The sequence below is a fragment of the Pristis pectinata genome, chromosome 5, assembly GCF_009764475.1.
Source record: "Pristis pectinata isolate sPriPec2 chromosome 5, sPriPec2.1.pri, whole genome shotgun sequence".
NCBI lineage: Eukaryota > Metazoa > Chordata > Chondrichthyes > Rhinopristiformes > Pristidae > Pristis > Pristis pectinata.
This window is the reverse complement of record NC_067409.1, coordinates 39,597,081-39,610,050: the sequence shown is the minus strand read 5'-3', so window position 1 is coordinate 39,610,050 and position 12,970 is coordinate 39,597,081. Positions and strand designations below refer to the sequence as shown.

The 12,970-nt window shown below is 39.8% G+C and overlaps 2 protein-coding genes across 2 annotated transcripts in view; both read right to left on the bottom strand.

The window, feature by feature from the left end:
- The window catches only part of akap9 (A kinase (PRKA) anchor protein 9), a 186,474-nt gene extending 183,353 nt beyond the window's left edge, over positions 1–3,121 (bottom strand). Inside the window, exon 1 of the mRNA XM_052016199.1 lies at positions 3,025–3,121. Within this exon, the coding sequence (XP_051872159.1) occupies positions 3,025–3,072 (48 nt within the window). The 5' untranslated portion in view covers positions 3,073–3,121. The remainder of the gene's footprint in view (positions 1–3,024) is intronic.
- LOC127570543 (leucine-rich repeat and death domain-containing protein 1-like) overlaps positions 3,115–12,970 on the bottom strand; it is a 33,937-nt gene continuing 24,081 nt past the window's right edge. The window contains exon 6 of the mRNA XM_052016198.1: positions 3,115–3,298. Coding sequence (XP_051872158.1) covers positions 3,115–3,298 — 184 coding nt within the window. The remainder of the gene's footprint in view (positions 3,299–12,970) is intronic.

Below are 12,970 nucleotides of genomic sequence, written 5' to 3'. Positions count from 1 at the left end.
ATCTTGGGCCAGGGTCACTTTGCAAGAAAGTTAATAAGCACTGTGGCCACAAAAGCAAATCAGAGGTTGGATATCCAATGGTGAATGCATGGGGTCCAGGGAGAGTTGGCTAATTGGATGCAGAATTGGCTTGATGGTAGGAAGCAGAGGGTGATGGTAGAAGGTTGTTTATCTGACTGGAGTCCCGTGACTGGTGGTGTTCCCCAGGGCTCAGTGCTAGGCCCATTGCTATTTGTCATCTATTTCAATGATTTGGATTAGAATATACAAGGCATGGTTAGTAAGCTTGCAGATGACACTAAAATAGGTGGTGTCGTTGACAGTGAAGATGGTTATCAGGATATACAGAGGGATCTTGATCAGCTGGTTAAGTGGGCTGAGGACTGGCAAATGGATTCATTCAGATAAGTAAGACGTGTTCACAGTGAACAGTAGGGCCCTGGTGAGTGTTGTAGAACAGAGGGACCCAGGAGTACGAGTACGTGGTTCCCTGAAAGTGGCGTCACGGGTAGACAGAGTGGTGAAGAAGGCTTTTGGCATGCTGGCCTTCATCAGTCAGGGCACTGAGTACAGAGGTTGGGATGTTATGTTACAGTTGTACAAGACATTGGTGAGACCGCATTTGAAATATTGTGTTCGGTTTTGGTCACCCTGCTATAGGAAAGATGCCATTAAGCTGGAAAGAGTGCAGAGGAGATTTACAAGGATGTTGCCAGGACTCCAGGGACTGAGTTATGGAGAGAGGTTGAGCAGGTTGGAACTTTTTTTGTTGGAGTGTAGGAGAATGAAGGGTGATCTTACTGAGATGTATAAAATTATGAGGGGCATAGATAGGGTGAATGCGCACCCAGTCTTTTTCCCCAGAGTTGGGGAATCAAGAACTAGAGGGCATAGGTTTAAGGTGAGAGGGGAGAGATTAAATAGGAACCTGAGGGGCAACTTTTCACCCAGACAGTGGTCAGTATATGGAATGAGCTGCCAGAGGAAGTGGTTGAGGCAGGTACATTAACAACATTTAAAAGGCACTTGGACAGGTACACGGCGAGGAAAGGTTTAAAAGGAAACAGGCCAAATGCAGGCAAATGGGACTAGCTTAAATGGGAATCTTGGTTGGCATGGACCGGTTGGGTCGAAGGGCCTGCTTCCATGCCATATGACTCCATGACTCTTATGTTGAGTGACTCACCACAGAAAACGCCAAAGCTTTTCCACCGCCTACTAAACAAGTTAGGAGTATGAAGGAATGCTCCCCTAGACAACAGTCCAGGAACTCAACGTCATCCAAGACAAACCAGCCTACTTGATTGCACCCCATCTACCATCCTAAACGTTCATTTCCTCCACCACAGATGCACTGTGGCTGCAGTGTGTGCCATAAACAAAATGTGTGACAATTGCTTGCCTTGGCCGCTCCAACAGCACCTCCCAAACACACAGCCACTACAGGCCGAGGAAGCCAAGGGATATTCAGGTGCAAATGCACGTTCTCTTCCAAGTCACTCAGGATCTGAATTTGAAAATATCCATCATCACTTGGTTCAAATCCTGGAGGTGCCTCCCCAACAGCATGATGGAAGTATCTTCATCAAATAGACAGCATCAGTTCAAACAAGATGGCTCACAACCACTTTCTCAAGGGCAATTAGGAATAGCCTTGCCAGTGATGACCAGATCTCCAATTGACGAATTAAAAATGAAGTTTCTCAGGGCATCATCCGAGACTCAACTACCCAGCCACTGTTTCATCAATGACTGCAGCAGTTCAATAGCCTGCTACCTTGTCAGCAGCAAATAAGGATAAGCAACAAATGTCAATAAAACATGGCAATGATATCTCAAAAAGTAATAAAAGAAACTGTAGCAACCTCCCTTTATTTGTATGATCCAGATTTATTTTTACATTTTGTGCAATTTTTCCAAGTTATCTTTTCACCACAGAGAAAACACCACTTTTCAACCATTTGCCTGCCAATCAGTTGAGATAGATGTAGAATTTTTGCTTTCATAAAAATAGTTGCATTTTGCAAATAATTAGTTTTGAAGTTATATGGAACAGCAAGTGGATGCAATAAAATCCTATACAAATACAAGTTAATTTATACTCACAAAGAGGATATTGCCACAAATCAAATTTTCACAAACCTAATGTAACCTGGTCAATGAAGTTTTGATGTGATGTACATTACATACAAAACAATTATATCAAAAATATGTGGATCTATGATATGAAGTACTTAATTTTAACAGATTTTACTGTGCAAATGGAGCTCTCACTATTCATACACAATCCCACAGCATGAAAAAGATACTAATAATTAAACTAGATGACCAACTTTCCAAACATTTTAGCTAAACTGCTACTTATTTTGGTGGGACTATATATTAATTAACATTATGAAACTCTAAATCTACAAGTATGTAACAAATTGCCCACTTAGATGTTTTTAGAACTCTGCACCCTTGTTACACGCAAGTGGCTTTGCCTTCAACCATCACAAGATGTATTATCTTGCATGTACTTCCAGATGGTAGAAAGTATGTACCACACTAGCTGTCACTCGCAGTGCAATCTGGATAACAAAGCAATCTTTGTTTTAAAGAGGGTGCAATTAAACAAATGCCCTTTTTTTTGCCTGTTTAACGTTCACTGAACAGTCAGTTCTATTTCGTCTTCCGCCAGATGTCTTTGTGCCCATTCTGTTTAACGCGTTGACTTCAACAGCGGCACAGAACAAAGGCCCAAACCGTGATCTGCAACCACTTGTCATCGCATTTGCACCAAAATAAAACACAGCAATACTAGAGGCCTACGAGCCGCTTGCAGCTTGCTGAAGCCTGCAGAGCCGATGACAAAGCTCGGGGACCGTGCAGCGCGTCCCTGAGCAGCACCTGGGGGACGGCCCGCCGGGCTGGGTACCTCAAACAGGCAGCAACAAGCGGGCACCAGGCTGCCCACACCTCCCAACGCTGCACCCCTCTCTCTCTCTCTCTCCCTCCCTCCCTGGCATCAAGGGGGGCTCCTACCTTGGCTTTGCCCGCTTCCAGCTTTTTCTGGCGCTCCTCGTCTTCCATGGCTGCCGACAGAGAAGCGGAGCTCAGTCAGTCAGTGACACGTTAGCAGCGCCCACCCACCGGCGCCGCCCGCACTGCGCATGTCAGGGATCCCGTAACTTCCACAAATACACCGCGGGGCTCCTGCCCGCATCGTCCGGGCAACGTGATGACAATGTTCCCCGGTGAAGGGAGGAGTGGCAGTAAGCGAAGCCGGCCCAGATATGGTGGCATGCGGCATATCTGCCTTTATTATCCAAGGCATATAATGAAAAAGCAATGTGGTTATGGTGTAACTATATAAAATATTGGTCGGGCCACAGCTAGAATACTGTGTGCACTTCTGGTCGCCGCACTGTAGGAGGGATGTGATTGCACTGGAGAAGGTGCGGAGGAGGTGTTCCCTGGGATCGAGTTTTTCAGCGATGGGAGAGACTGGAGAGGCTGGGCTTCTTTTCCTTTGAGTAGAGGAGGCAGAGGGGAGAACCTGATCGGGTATCAAAATGTTGAGGGACATAGGGCAGTTGGTGAGAAACTTTCCTCTTCAGCAGAGGGATCTATAACCAGAGGGCATAGGTTTAAGGTAAGGAATAGGAGTTTTAGATTGACTTGAGGAAGATTTTTTTTCATCAAGAAGAATCTGGAACGCACTGCATAAGGGGGTGGTGATAGCACATATCCTCACGATACTTAATGTATCGAGATGTGCACTTGCATTGCCATGGCATAATGGACTATGGGCCTGGATTAGTTTAGATAGGTACTTGATGGCTGGCACAGATATGGTAGGGCAAAGGGCCTGTTTCGGTTCTACAGAACTCTGTGACTCAAGTCTTACAATTTACTTTAATGGCAATTTCTGACATTAAAAGATGCAAAGTTAGATACCACCAAAGAAAGTTTTTCAGGCCATTATGCTCTTTGACAGGTGTGTCATTTGTGCCTGGCTCAATAGGTGGTGAGAGATTAGCAAAACAGAATGCGAAGCAGAAGAATCAGGAAGTTCAAGAGGGATAAACAAAGGCAAAAAGTAAGAGAACGTAATAGGATCATTTCTGGTGATTTCAGTATGACAAGAGCATGTTTGCATTATGAATTTCTACATTGACATATTGGCATAAAAATATAGTAAATATCAATTTTCCTATGTGTAATATTAAACAGAATTATTCTCCTGCAATGATATAACTATATATTTTGCAGGTGTAATATTGCAGAATATATCAGAAAATGTTAGAAGTTGTCAGCATGTCAGGCAACATCTTCAGAAAGAGAAACAGTTGACCTAAATGTTAGCTGATTTTCTCTTTTCTCTATGAATGGTGCTGATTTGTGTATTTCTTGCATTTTCAGATTTCCAGCATCTGTAGTATCTTTTTATATGTTTTAGTTAAACAACATTTAATTAGCAGTACATCAACAGCATCCAACAAACAGTATAAATGTAAAAGCAGACTCTCTGAATGTAAATTAAAAGTCTCCTTCAATGACAAGAAACTCAGATCTAATCTGCATCAGTTTTACCCAGGCACTTACACATTACAGAGGCTGAGCAATTAATGCTGGCAAATTTTGCCTGCATTTTCAATGAAACCTTTTTACTTTCCAAAAGTAAATTATCATGTCAAATTCTGAATGTCCAATGCATGTGATATGGGTAGCATATATTAACATGTTTAATGTACTTTAATAGCTGTTAATGTAATTTTTATTTAATAATGCAACTCATTTCATAAAATTAATCTCTTTGAAGACCAGATATTTCAATTCATAGCATTATTAAAAATAAAATACATTGTTTAGGTAAACAGTGTTTTTCATTTTTACATTGCTCTTTCAGTATGTCCTCTTTTATCTTTTCCAGAACAATCACAGCTTGGGTCGATTAGAGGTTGTTCCAATTCAGACTGTTTAATTATAGGATTAAAAACAATAAAAATTATAACTTTTGTATATTATATAAAACATTATGGTCAAAGAGGTTTGCATTGTATTAGGAATGTTCACACAACAAGAGGATGTTAACAACAACTTGTGTCTGCACAGCAGGTCCAGCATAACAGAATGTCTCAGACAGGTGGAAGAAATAAAGAAATGTGGGTGGAGAGATGAATTGCAGAGACATGATAGATCTTTAGGAAGCTTTTCAAAGTCCAGAGTGATGGAATGGTTCTGAAATACAAAACCAGAGGGCATGGATGTGATAGCTGAAAGGTTTATTATTCACAGTAGAAGGAGGTAAACAAAGAACAATCATTAATTCAGAGTCAGAAGAATAAGATACACCATTAGCAGAAAATTGTATCATGTGAATAATAAGTGTGTAAGGAAACTGTTATTCAAATTGTACTGATATTCAATAATTTTATGCTACTATTGATTTCACTGTATATTGCAAGCTTTACAGGGCAGTAAATTTAAATTCAATGCCAATCTTCCAGCTGCAGTTAATTTCAAGATGAAATATTTACCCAAATAATGAGAAGTTTAATTAAAGATGCACCATTGATTATTAGTTCCAGTTTTATAGTAAGTTCATATTGCTAGTAATGACTTCGGGAGGAAAAGTTAGTCCTGCAAAGTGAAGCAACAGGATCAAAGCAGGAACTAGATCCTACAAAGTGAAGCAGATAACATTTTGAGGGGGCTTGATAAGATAGAAGCTGTAATGATGCTTCCCCAGGAGGAAGTCATACATTTAGATTAATCAACTTATTTATGGATACCAAACAAATAGCCTTTTTGATAGTTTGATCAAAATGTTAGGTATGAGACCTGACCTGTTATGAGACCTGAGTATCATGATACAGCTCACTTCTGGTGAAAAATCGTGGCTGACTTGTCTTTAGAACATAACTTGAAAGTCCATTTTACAAACCTCCTTGACCATAATGTTTTATATAGTATACAAAAGTTATAACTTTTATTGTTTTTAATCCTATGATTCAACAGTCTCAACTGGAACAACCTCTAATCAACCCAAGTTGTGATTGTTCTGGAAAAGATAAAAGAGGACATACTGAAAGAGCAATGTAAAAATGAAAAACACTGTTTACCTAAACAATGTATTTTATTGAAAATAAAACAGCATTGAATTTAAATTTACTGCCCTGTAAAGGTTGCAATATACAGTGAAATCAATAGTAGCATAAAATTATTGAATTCATGCTCTTATACTCCACATAAATCAATGGACATTCAAGCTACCTTATACTAGCAAGGGTAAAAGAAAGCTGAATTTTTTCTTCAATATATGCTACATTGGATGATTTAGAATTATGAAAGTAAAGATTATGGTTGATGTACTTTTCTTTAAGCCTTATGTATTTAAATTAAAAAATGTTTAAGAAAAATAGCTTACACCATCTTGATTTGAAGTTTGACAAATTTTGCAAATTAGAGATGGTTGACAATTTGTTGCCCTGTCCCTTGCCCCATCTCAGAGCACCCGTGCTGAAATTTTCATCAATCCCTTTATTACCTATAATCTTGATGAATCCAATCAACTACTTGTTCATTTCATTCTTTCTACCTTCCATAATCTTGAAGTCATCCAGAACCCTTCTACCTGTATCCTAACTTAATGCAACCCATTTGTACCAATCTTGCAACACCTTGATCTTAACATTTCCATCCATACATTCAAATCTGCACATGACCTCACAGTTCCCTATCTCTGAAAACTTCTCAATCTTCCAGATATTTGGGCTTCTCCAATTGATCTTTCTTTTGAATTGCTTCACCATTGATGGCCGTGCTTTCAGCTGCCAAGACTCTTAAATTCCCTCCCCAAACCTTCCCATCTCCCTGTATCTGTTCCCTCTAAGCTGCTGTTAAAAAACTGGAATGAACTTCCGTTTGTCTTATGTTTTTATATGCTCTGAGTCAAGGCTTGTTTGAAAACACTCCTGTTGACTGCCTTTGGACATTTCAGCATGTTAAAGGTATTGATATAAATTGTTACTGCAGTTGCTGTGCAGACAGAATGTAGCTTATGATATTGAACAATTTGTTTATCAAGAGAATTAAAACATTTGGTCAATTGTTGAGTTTTGTAAGAGGTTACAATTTCATTTGTAACCACTACTAAACCTTTCATTTGTTAGTAACAGGTGTGAAAGGTTGCTAGAAACCTAGAGAACTGATGATAAGAGTTGTAGTATAATTTAATCAATGGCCATGATAGAGCAGTTTCTTCATTCTTTTATTTCTTCACATAAAATTTACTGTTTAATTAACAAATAATTTTGAAATAAGTTGTTGATATGAATGATGTAGATTGGAAGCAAGAAGTATTAGAAAAATGTCAAAGCATTAGGTTATATTGACACCACATACAGTATATGAAGACATTCTTCAAGCATCCAATGAGTTTGTAAAAATCAACTTAAAAACAATACATTACCAGTGTCCATGGTTTGCTTCTGTCTCCTGGAAAATGGTGTTGTGCATCTAATCGTCTGACTGATTTTTAACTCCACACACCGTCTTTTAGACATTTTAAAACCTTTATCTATCGTGGTTAATAGGTGCCTGCTTTCTAGCTATGCTAGTTTAAAATGCTTTTGGAAGGAAGGAAAGCCTCAGTGTTTCAGATTTCAAAGTTTGATGATGAATTATTTAGATTTGAAGAGTAGCATATCAGAATCTGTAATTTAAGTAGCAACAATTAGGTAGCACAGGCTGATTAAGAAGCACAAATGAACATTGTTTCTTGGCATACTGAAGTGTCTTGATATTTTGTTCCATTTTCATATTACTTCATTCTAAAGAAATAAAAACATTTTTAGTATAAATATATTGGCCTTGAACAGAATTAAATTCTGTAGTCCAGCTGTACTATCAGGGTGGGAAGACTTACATGATTACATTTTTTGATTTCTTTGTTAGTTATAACTACTTAGGGTTGTATTATTGTTAGATACCTTAAAAGGTGAAAAGTTTAATATGTCTTGCCTTTTGACCTATATTTGTGACCCAATTATGAACGTCAAGGCTGTTTTGTTGCAAGAAGTGGGACAGTAGAATTCAGGATAGTTAATTACATCCAAAATGGTAAATAAATATGCATCCAGTGTTTCTAAACTAAAAATCTCAGTTCTAAGGATTTTGTTCACAAAAACATTTATCATAATAAATGAATTAGCACTGACAATATTTAAGAGAGGCATCTATAACTATCTTAAACTTCTCTTTAACAGGTTATAGAGAAAGTCTGGCTTGCAAAGGATTGGCAAAATTGCATCTCTACCTGCAGACATACAATTCTTTGTATGTCCACCTAAACACATTGAGCAGGATCTCATGGCAGCAGTTTCAATCAGGACCACCAGCATTTAGTAATTTAAATGGTAGTGTTGTACCTCAGGGATCGGTACTGGGACTTTTGTTGTTTGTGATGCATATTAATGACTTGGATGTGAATGTAGGAGGTATAGTTAGTAAGTTTGTGGATGACACAAAAATTGATGGTGATATGGATAGGAGGAAGGTTGTCCAAGGCCACAGCAGGATGTAGATCAGATGGAAACCTGGGTGGAGCGTTGGCAGATGGAAGTGTGAGGTGATGCATTTTAGGAAGTCAAATAGGAGTAGGGCATTTACAGTAAATGGTAGGGTGCTAAGGAATGTTGATGAACAGGGGACCTAGGGATTCCAGGTCCATACTTCCCTGAAAGTGGCAACACAGGTAGATAGAGTGGTGAAGATGGCATATGGCATGCTTGTCTTCATAGGTCAGCGCATAGAATATAGAAGTCAGGACACTGTGTTGCAACTTTATAAAATACTGGTTAGACTGCACTTGGAGTATTGTATGCAATTCTGGTCATGCACCTAGGAACAAGGTGGTTCACTGCAGAGAGTGCAGAGGAGATTCACCAGGATGTTACACGGATTGGAGGGCTTTAGTTATGGGGAGTGATTGGATAGGCTGGGCTTGTTTTCCCTGGAGCAAATGAGGCTGAGGAGTGACCTGATAGCGTAATATAAAATTATAGGAGGCAGAGATAGGGTATATAGTTAGATTCATTTTCCCGTGGTAGGGGTATCAAAAAAAAAGTGCATAGATTTAAGATGAGGGGAAGGAGTCCTAAAAGTGATTTGAGGAGTAAGTTTTTATACAGAGAGTGGTTGATATCTGCAACTCATTGCCAGAGGAGATGGTGGAATCAGATACAATCACTATGTTTAAGAGACATTTAGACAGGTAATTGAATAGGCAAGTCATAGAAGGATACGGGCATAATGTGAGCAAATGGGATTAGTATAGATGGGCAAAAATCTTGGCATGGACAAGGCGAGCCGAAGGGCCCAATTCTGTGCTGTATGTCTCTTTGGCTACATGACTCTAGTCCAGGAATATTAGTAGTATTCAGGCAGCATCTAGGGAGAGAGAAACAATAAATACTCAAGGTTGATGACCCATCTGTAGAACTGGGACAATTTAGAGAACAACCTTGTTTAAACTTGCAGAGGAGAGATAAGGATGTAAAAAACAAAGGTCTGGGATACATGAACACCAAGAGGAGATAGCTGACACACAGATTAGCATTGTCTAGGATAGTTTGCTGAAGGCTCGTTCATGGTAGCTAATCTATCTGAGGGAAGTGTAAATAGAGGGAGGACAGAGGAGAGAAAATTCCTGCAGGAACTGTGAGATACAATATACAACAGTTGCTGGAAATCTGAAACAAAGATGATTGCAGGTTGGGCAGCATCTGTAGACAGAGAAAAATACTAAATTCCATTTGCAGTGGCCAGTGATTGAAAAGCAAAGTAGTGGCATCTCATTCAAGATAACAAAAACTATGGAGGATGATGCATTGAAATGTGGAGGTTGGTGGAGTTGAAGGTCAGGAAAAGGGAAATTCTACTTTTGCACTGGGTGGGAGAAGAAGGGGTGAGAGCACAAGTGCAGGGAATGGAACAGATACGGTTGAGAGCCTTGTCAACTGTGGTAGGAGGAAAGCCACAGATAAGGGAAAAGGAAGACATCTCAGAGACACCTGTGTAGATAGTGCTGTCATCAGAATAGATGCAATGGGGCCAGAGAAACTGGGAGAATGGAATGAAGGTCTTACTTGAAGCAAGATGCAGTCAAGATTGCTGTGGGTATCTATGTGCTTATAATAGATATTGTTTGCTAACTTATCTGTTGAGATGGAGAAAAAGAAGTTGAGAAAGAGAACAGTCCAAGTTTGATCATGTGAAAGTGAGAGCAGCATGCAAATTGACAGCAAATGTAATGAAACTTTATGGTTCAGTATAAGTGCAGGAAGCAACATCACAACAATGATCTATGTAACTGAAAAAGAAGTGAGGAACAGGACCTGATGAAGAATGGAACAAAGACTGTTCCACTCCCCCCCCCCCTCCAAAGAGGCAGGCATAACTTGGTTCCCATAATTCAAGCTCAAAAGTATCATTGCCTTTGCTGAAAATTTCTGCCATAATCTCACTGCCAGAGATTCTCTGTGCAGTCTCAAGACCATAGAGCTGTTTGGCACCAAGCTTGCTCAGAATTTTGCCCATGGTTTGAAGCCCATCCCTTGCACTGCTTTCTTGTCGCTCTCCTCCTCTTCATGTCACCACTGCCCTTCTTCTGCCCCACAAATACTAACCGGTAGCAAAGATTGAAGATGAATCTGCAGCATGTAGCAGATCACCATCAGTCGTGACACACATTCTGAAAACTGTAGGGCTACTGCGGCAGGGCTTCCTCAGAGCACTCGAGACAGTGGACTCTTGTTTTTAACATGCCGGTAGTCTGCTCCATCCTATATAATATAGCTGCTTGGCACTCATTGTAAGCATGTTACCTATCTGTGCATGGGTTGACCACTAAGGTTATGTTGTCAGCAAATAATTCTTTCATCCCAATAGCTAACATATGGACCATATATCGTATAACAAATGCAGGTGATACAGTGGAATGCTGCAGAATGAATGTACCTGGACTGCTGCCAGGATATTTGGGACAGATATGTATGATGTGCTTGGTTGCACACCAGCAGGTTACTGAATGAAAGGAATTCCTTCTTGTTGCAGTCCATCTTTGAGTTGACATGCAATGCCCACAAAGTGAAGTGCATATGGTTGTTGGCACCCAGCATCATGGAAAGCGTACAATAGCCACGAGGTTGCTTATTCAGTCTCTCACTCTTATATTCTGTGTCTCAACTAATAAAGGAAAGCATTCCATAAGCCATTTTAACTACCTCATTGACCTGTCCTGCTAGCTTTAAGGATCTATGGACATAAACTTCAAGAACCTTTGTTCCTCTGCACAACTCAATGTCTTCCCATTTATTGTATCTTTTCTTGTCTTATTTCATTTCCACAAATAAATAACCTCACACTTCTCTGAATTAAATTCTACCCAACTGACCAGACCATCTATCTCTTTCCACTGTCTAAAACTACTTACTGTCAAGTTGTCTATCATCTGCAATTTTTTTTATCATTCCCCTAAATTTAGGTCTAAGCCAATAATATGGATTACAAGAGCAATACTTAGCCCTTTGGAGCCCCACTGGTAACACCTCTGCAGTCACAAAAACACACATTAACGATCATCCTTTGCTTCCTGCCACTGAGCCAGTTTTAATCCAATTTCCCACTCTCCCTTGTATCCCACGGGTTTTTGAACAGCCTACCAGCTGTGACCTCATCAAAAGCCTTGCTAACATCCATTACATCAAATACAATACCCTCCTTGGCATTTCCGCAAAAAAAATTGCACTCCAAGGAGAATAGGTATTAGAGCACCCGAAGTAGGACCAACAAGTTTGTGCAGATACTCGAATCAAAGTCCTTTAGCCACTGGGACACAATTCCCTGTATCTATTAGCTAATTTAAAGAAATTTCATAGAATCATAGAACAGTACAGCACAATACAGGCCCTTCGGCCCACAATGTTGTGCTGACCTTTAAACCTCGCCTAAGACTATTTAACCCCTTCCTCCCACATATCCCTCTATTTTAAATTCCTCCATATGCTTATCTAGCAATCTCTTGAATTTGACCAATGTACCTGCCTCCACCACCACCCCAGGCAGCGCATTCCATGCCCCAACCACTCTCTGGGTAAAAAACCTTCCTCTGATATCTCCCTTGAACTTCCCACCCATTACTTTAAAGCCATGCCCTCTTGTATTTTAGAATTGAATTTAGAAAGCATCAAACACTTGCAACAGCCATTATTGACTAAATGGCTGATAATTCCTTTAAACAGCCTGCTGGGGCTGTTGCCGAATGGTGCTCAGCTGTGCAAATTTAAAAGCCTCATTGAACTGTCAGTTTTCCATTTGTGCCAGCATGGTGTCTGTAGGCTCTTTAGTTTTACTATTTGCAAAGGCAAATAACAGAGATAGAGCTATCAAATGAACATCCTTTATTTACGGCAGTAAACTCACAACGAATGGCAGTGTCCAATAGAACAAGATATCAAATGTCAAATTGCATAATACACACAATTCTTGAAGGTACCCTTATGCTTATATACATAACAGCTAGCAAGCTAAGAATCCAGCTTTCTGTCATTTCCTGTTCATTTTGGTTCTTCACAACTAAGATATAAAATTTCAAATCAGATCTTTGAGATTACAAATTTGATACAGTGTGTTTGCACTTGAGGAATACATCCAATTTTTAGTACAGGTCCTCCCTAGCTTACGAATGCCCAGCCTGTACATACAAACGAGCGTTTGAAAGACCAGCAGGATGGATTTGCTGGCATCATCTGCTGTGTGAGAACTCAGTTCGCGGCTGCATTTTGGACTTGCGAACTGTTCCAGTTATGAACAGTTTACAGGAATGGAACCCTATTGTAACCTAGGGAGGACCTGTAGCATGGAAACTAAGAATGTTCCTAATTTTTAACACAATTGAAAACATTCCAGGGATAAAATTATGGCA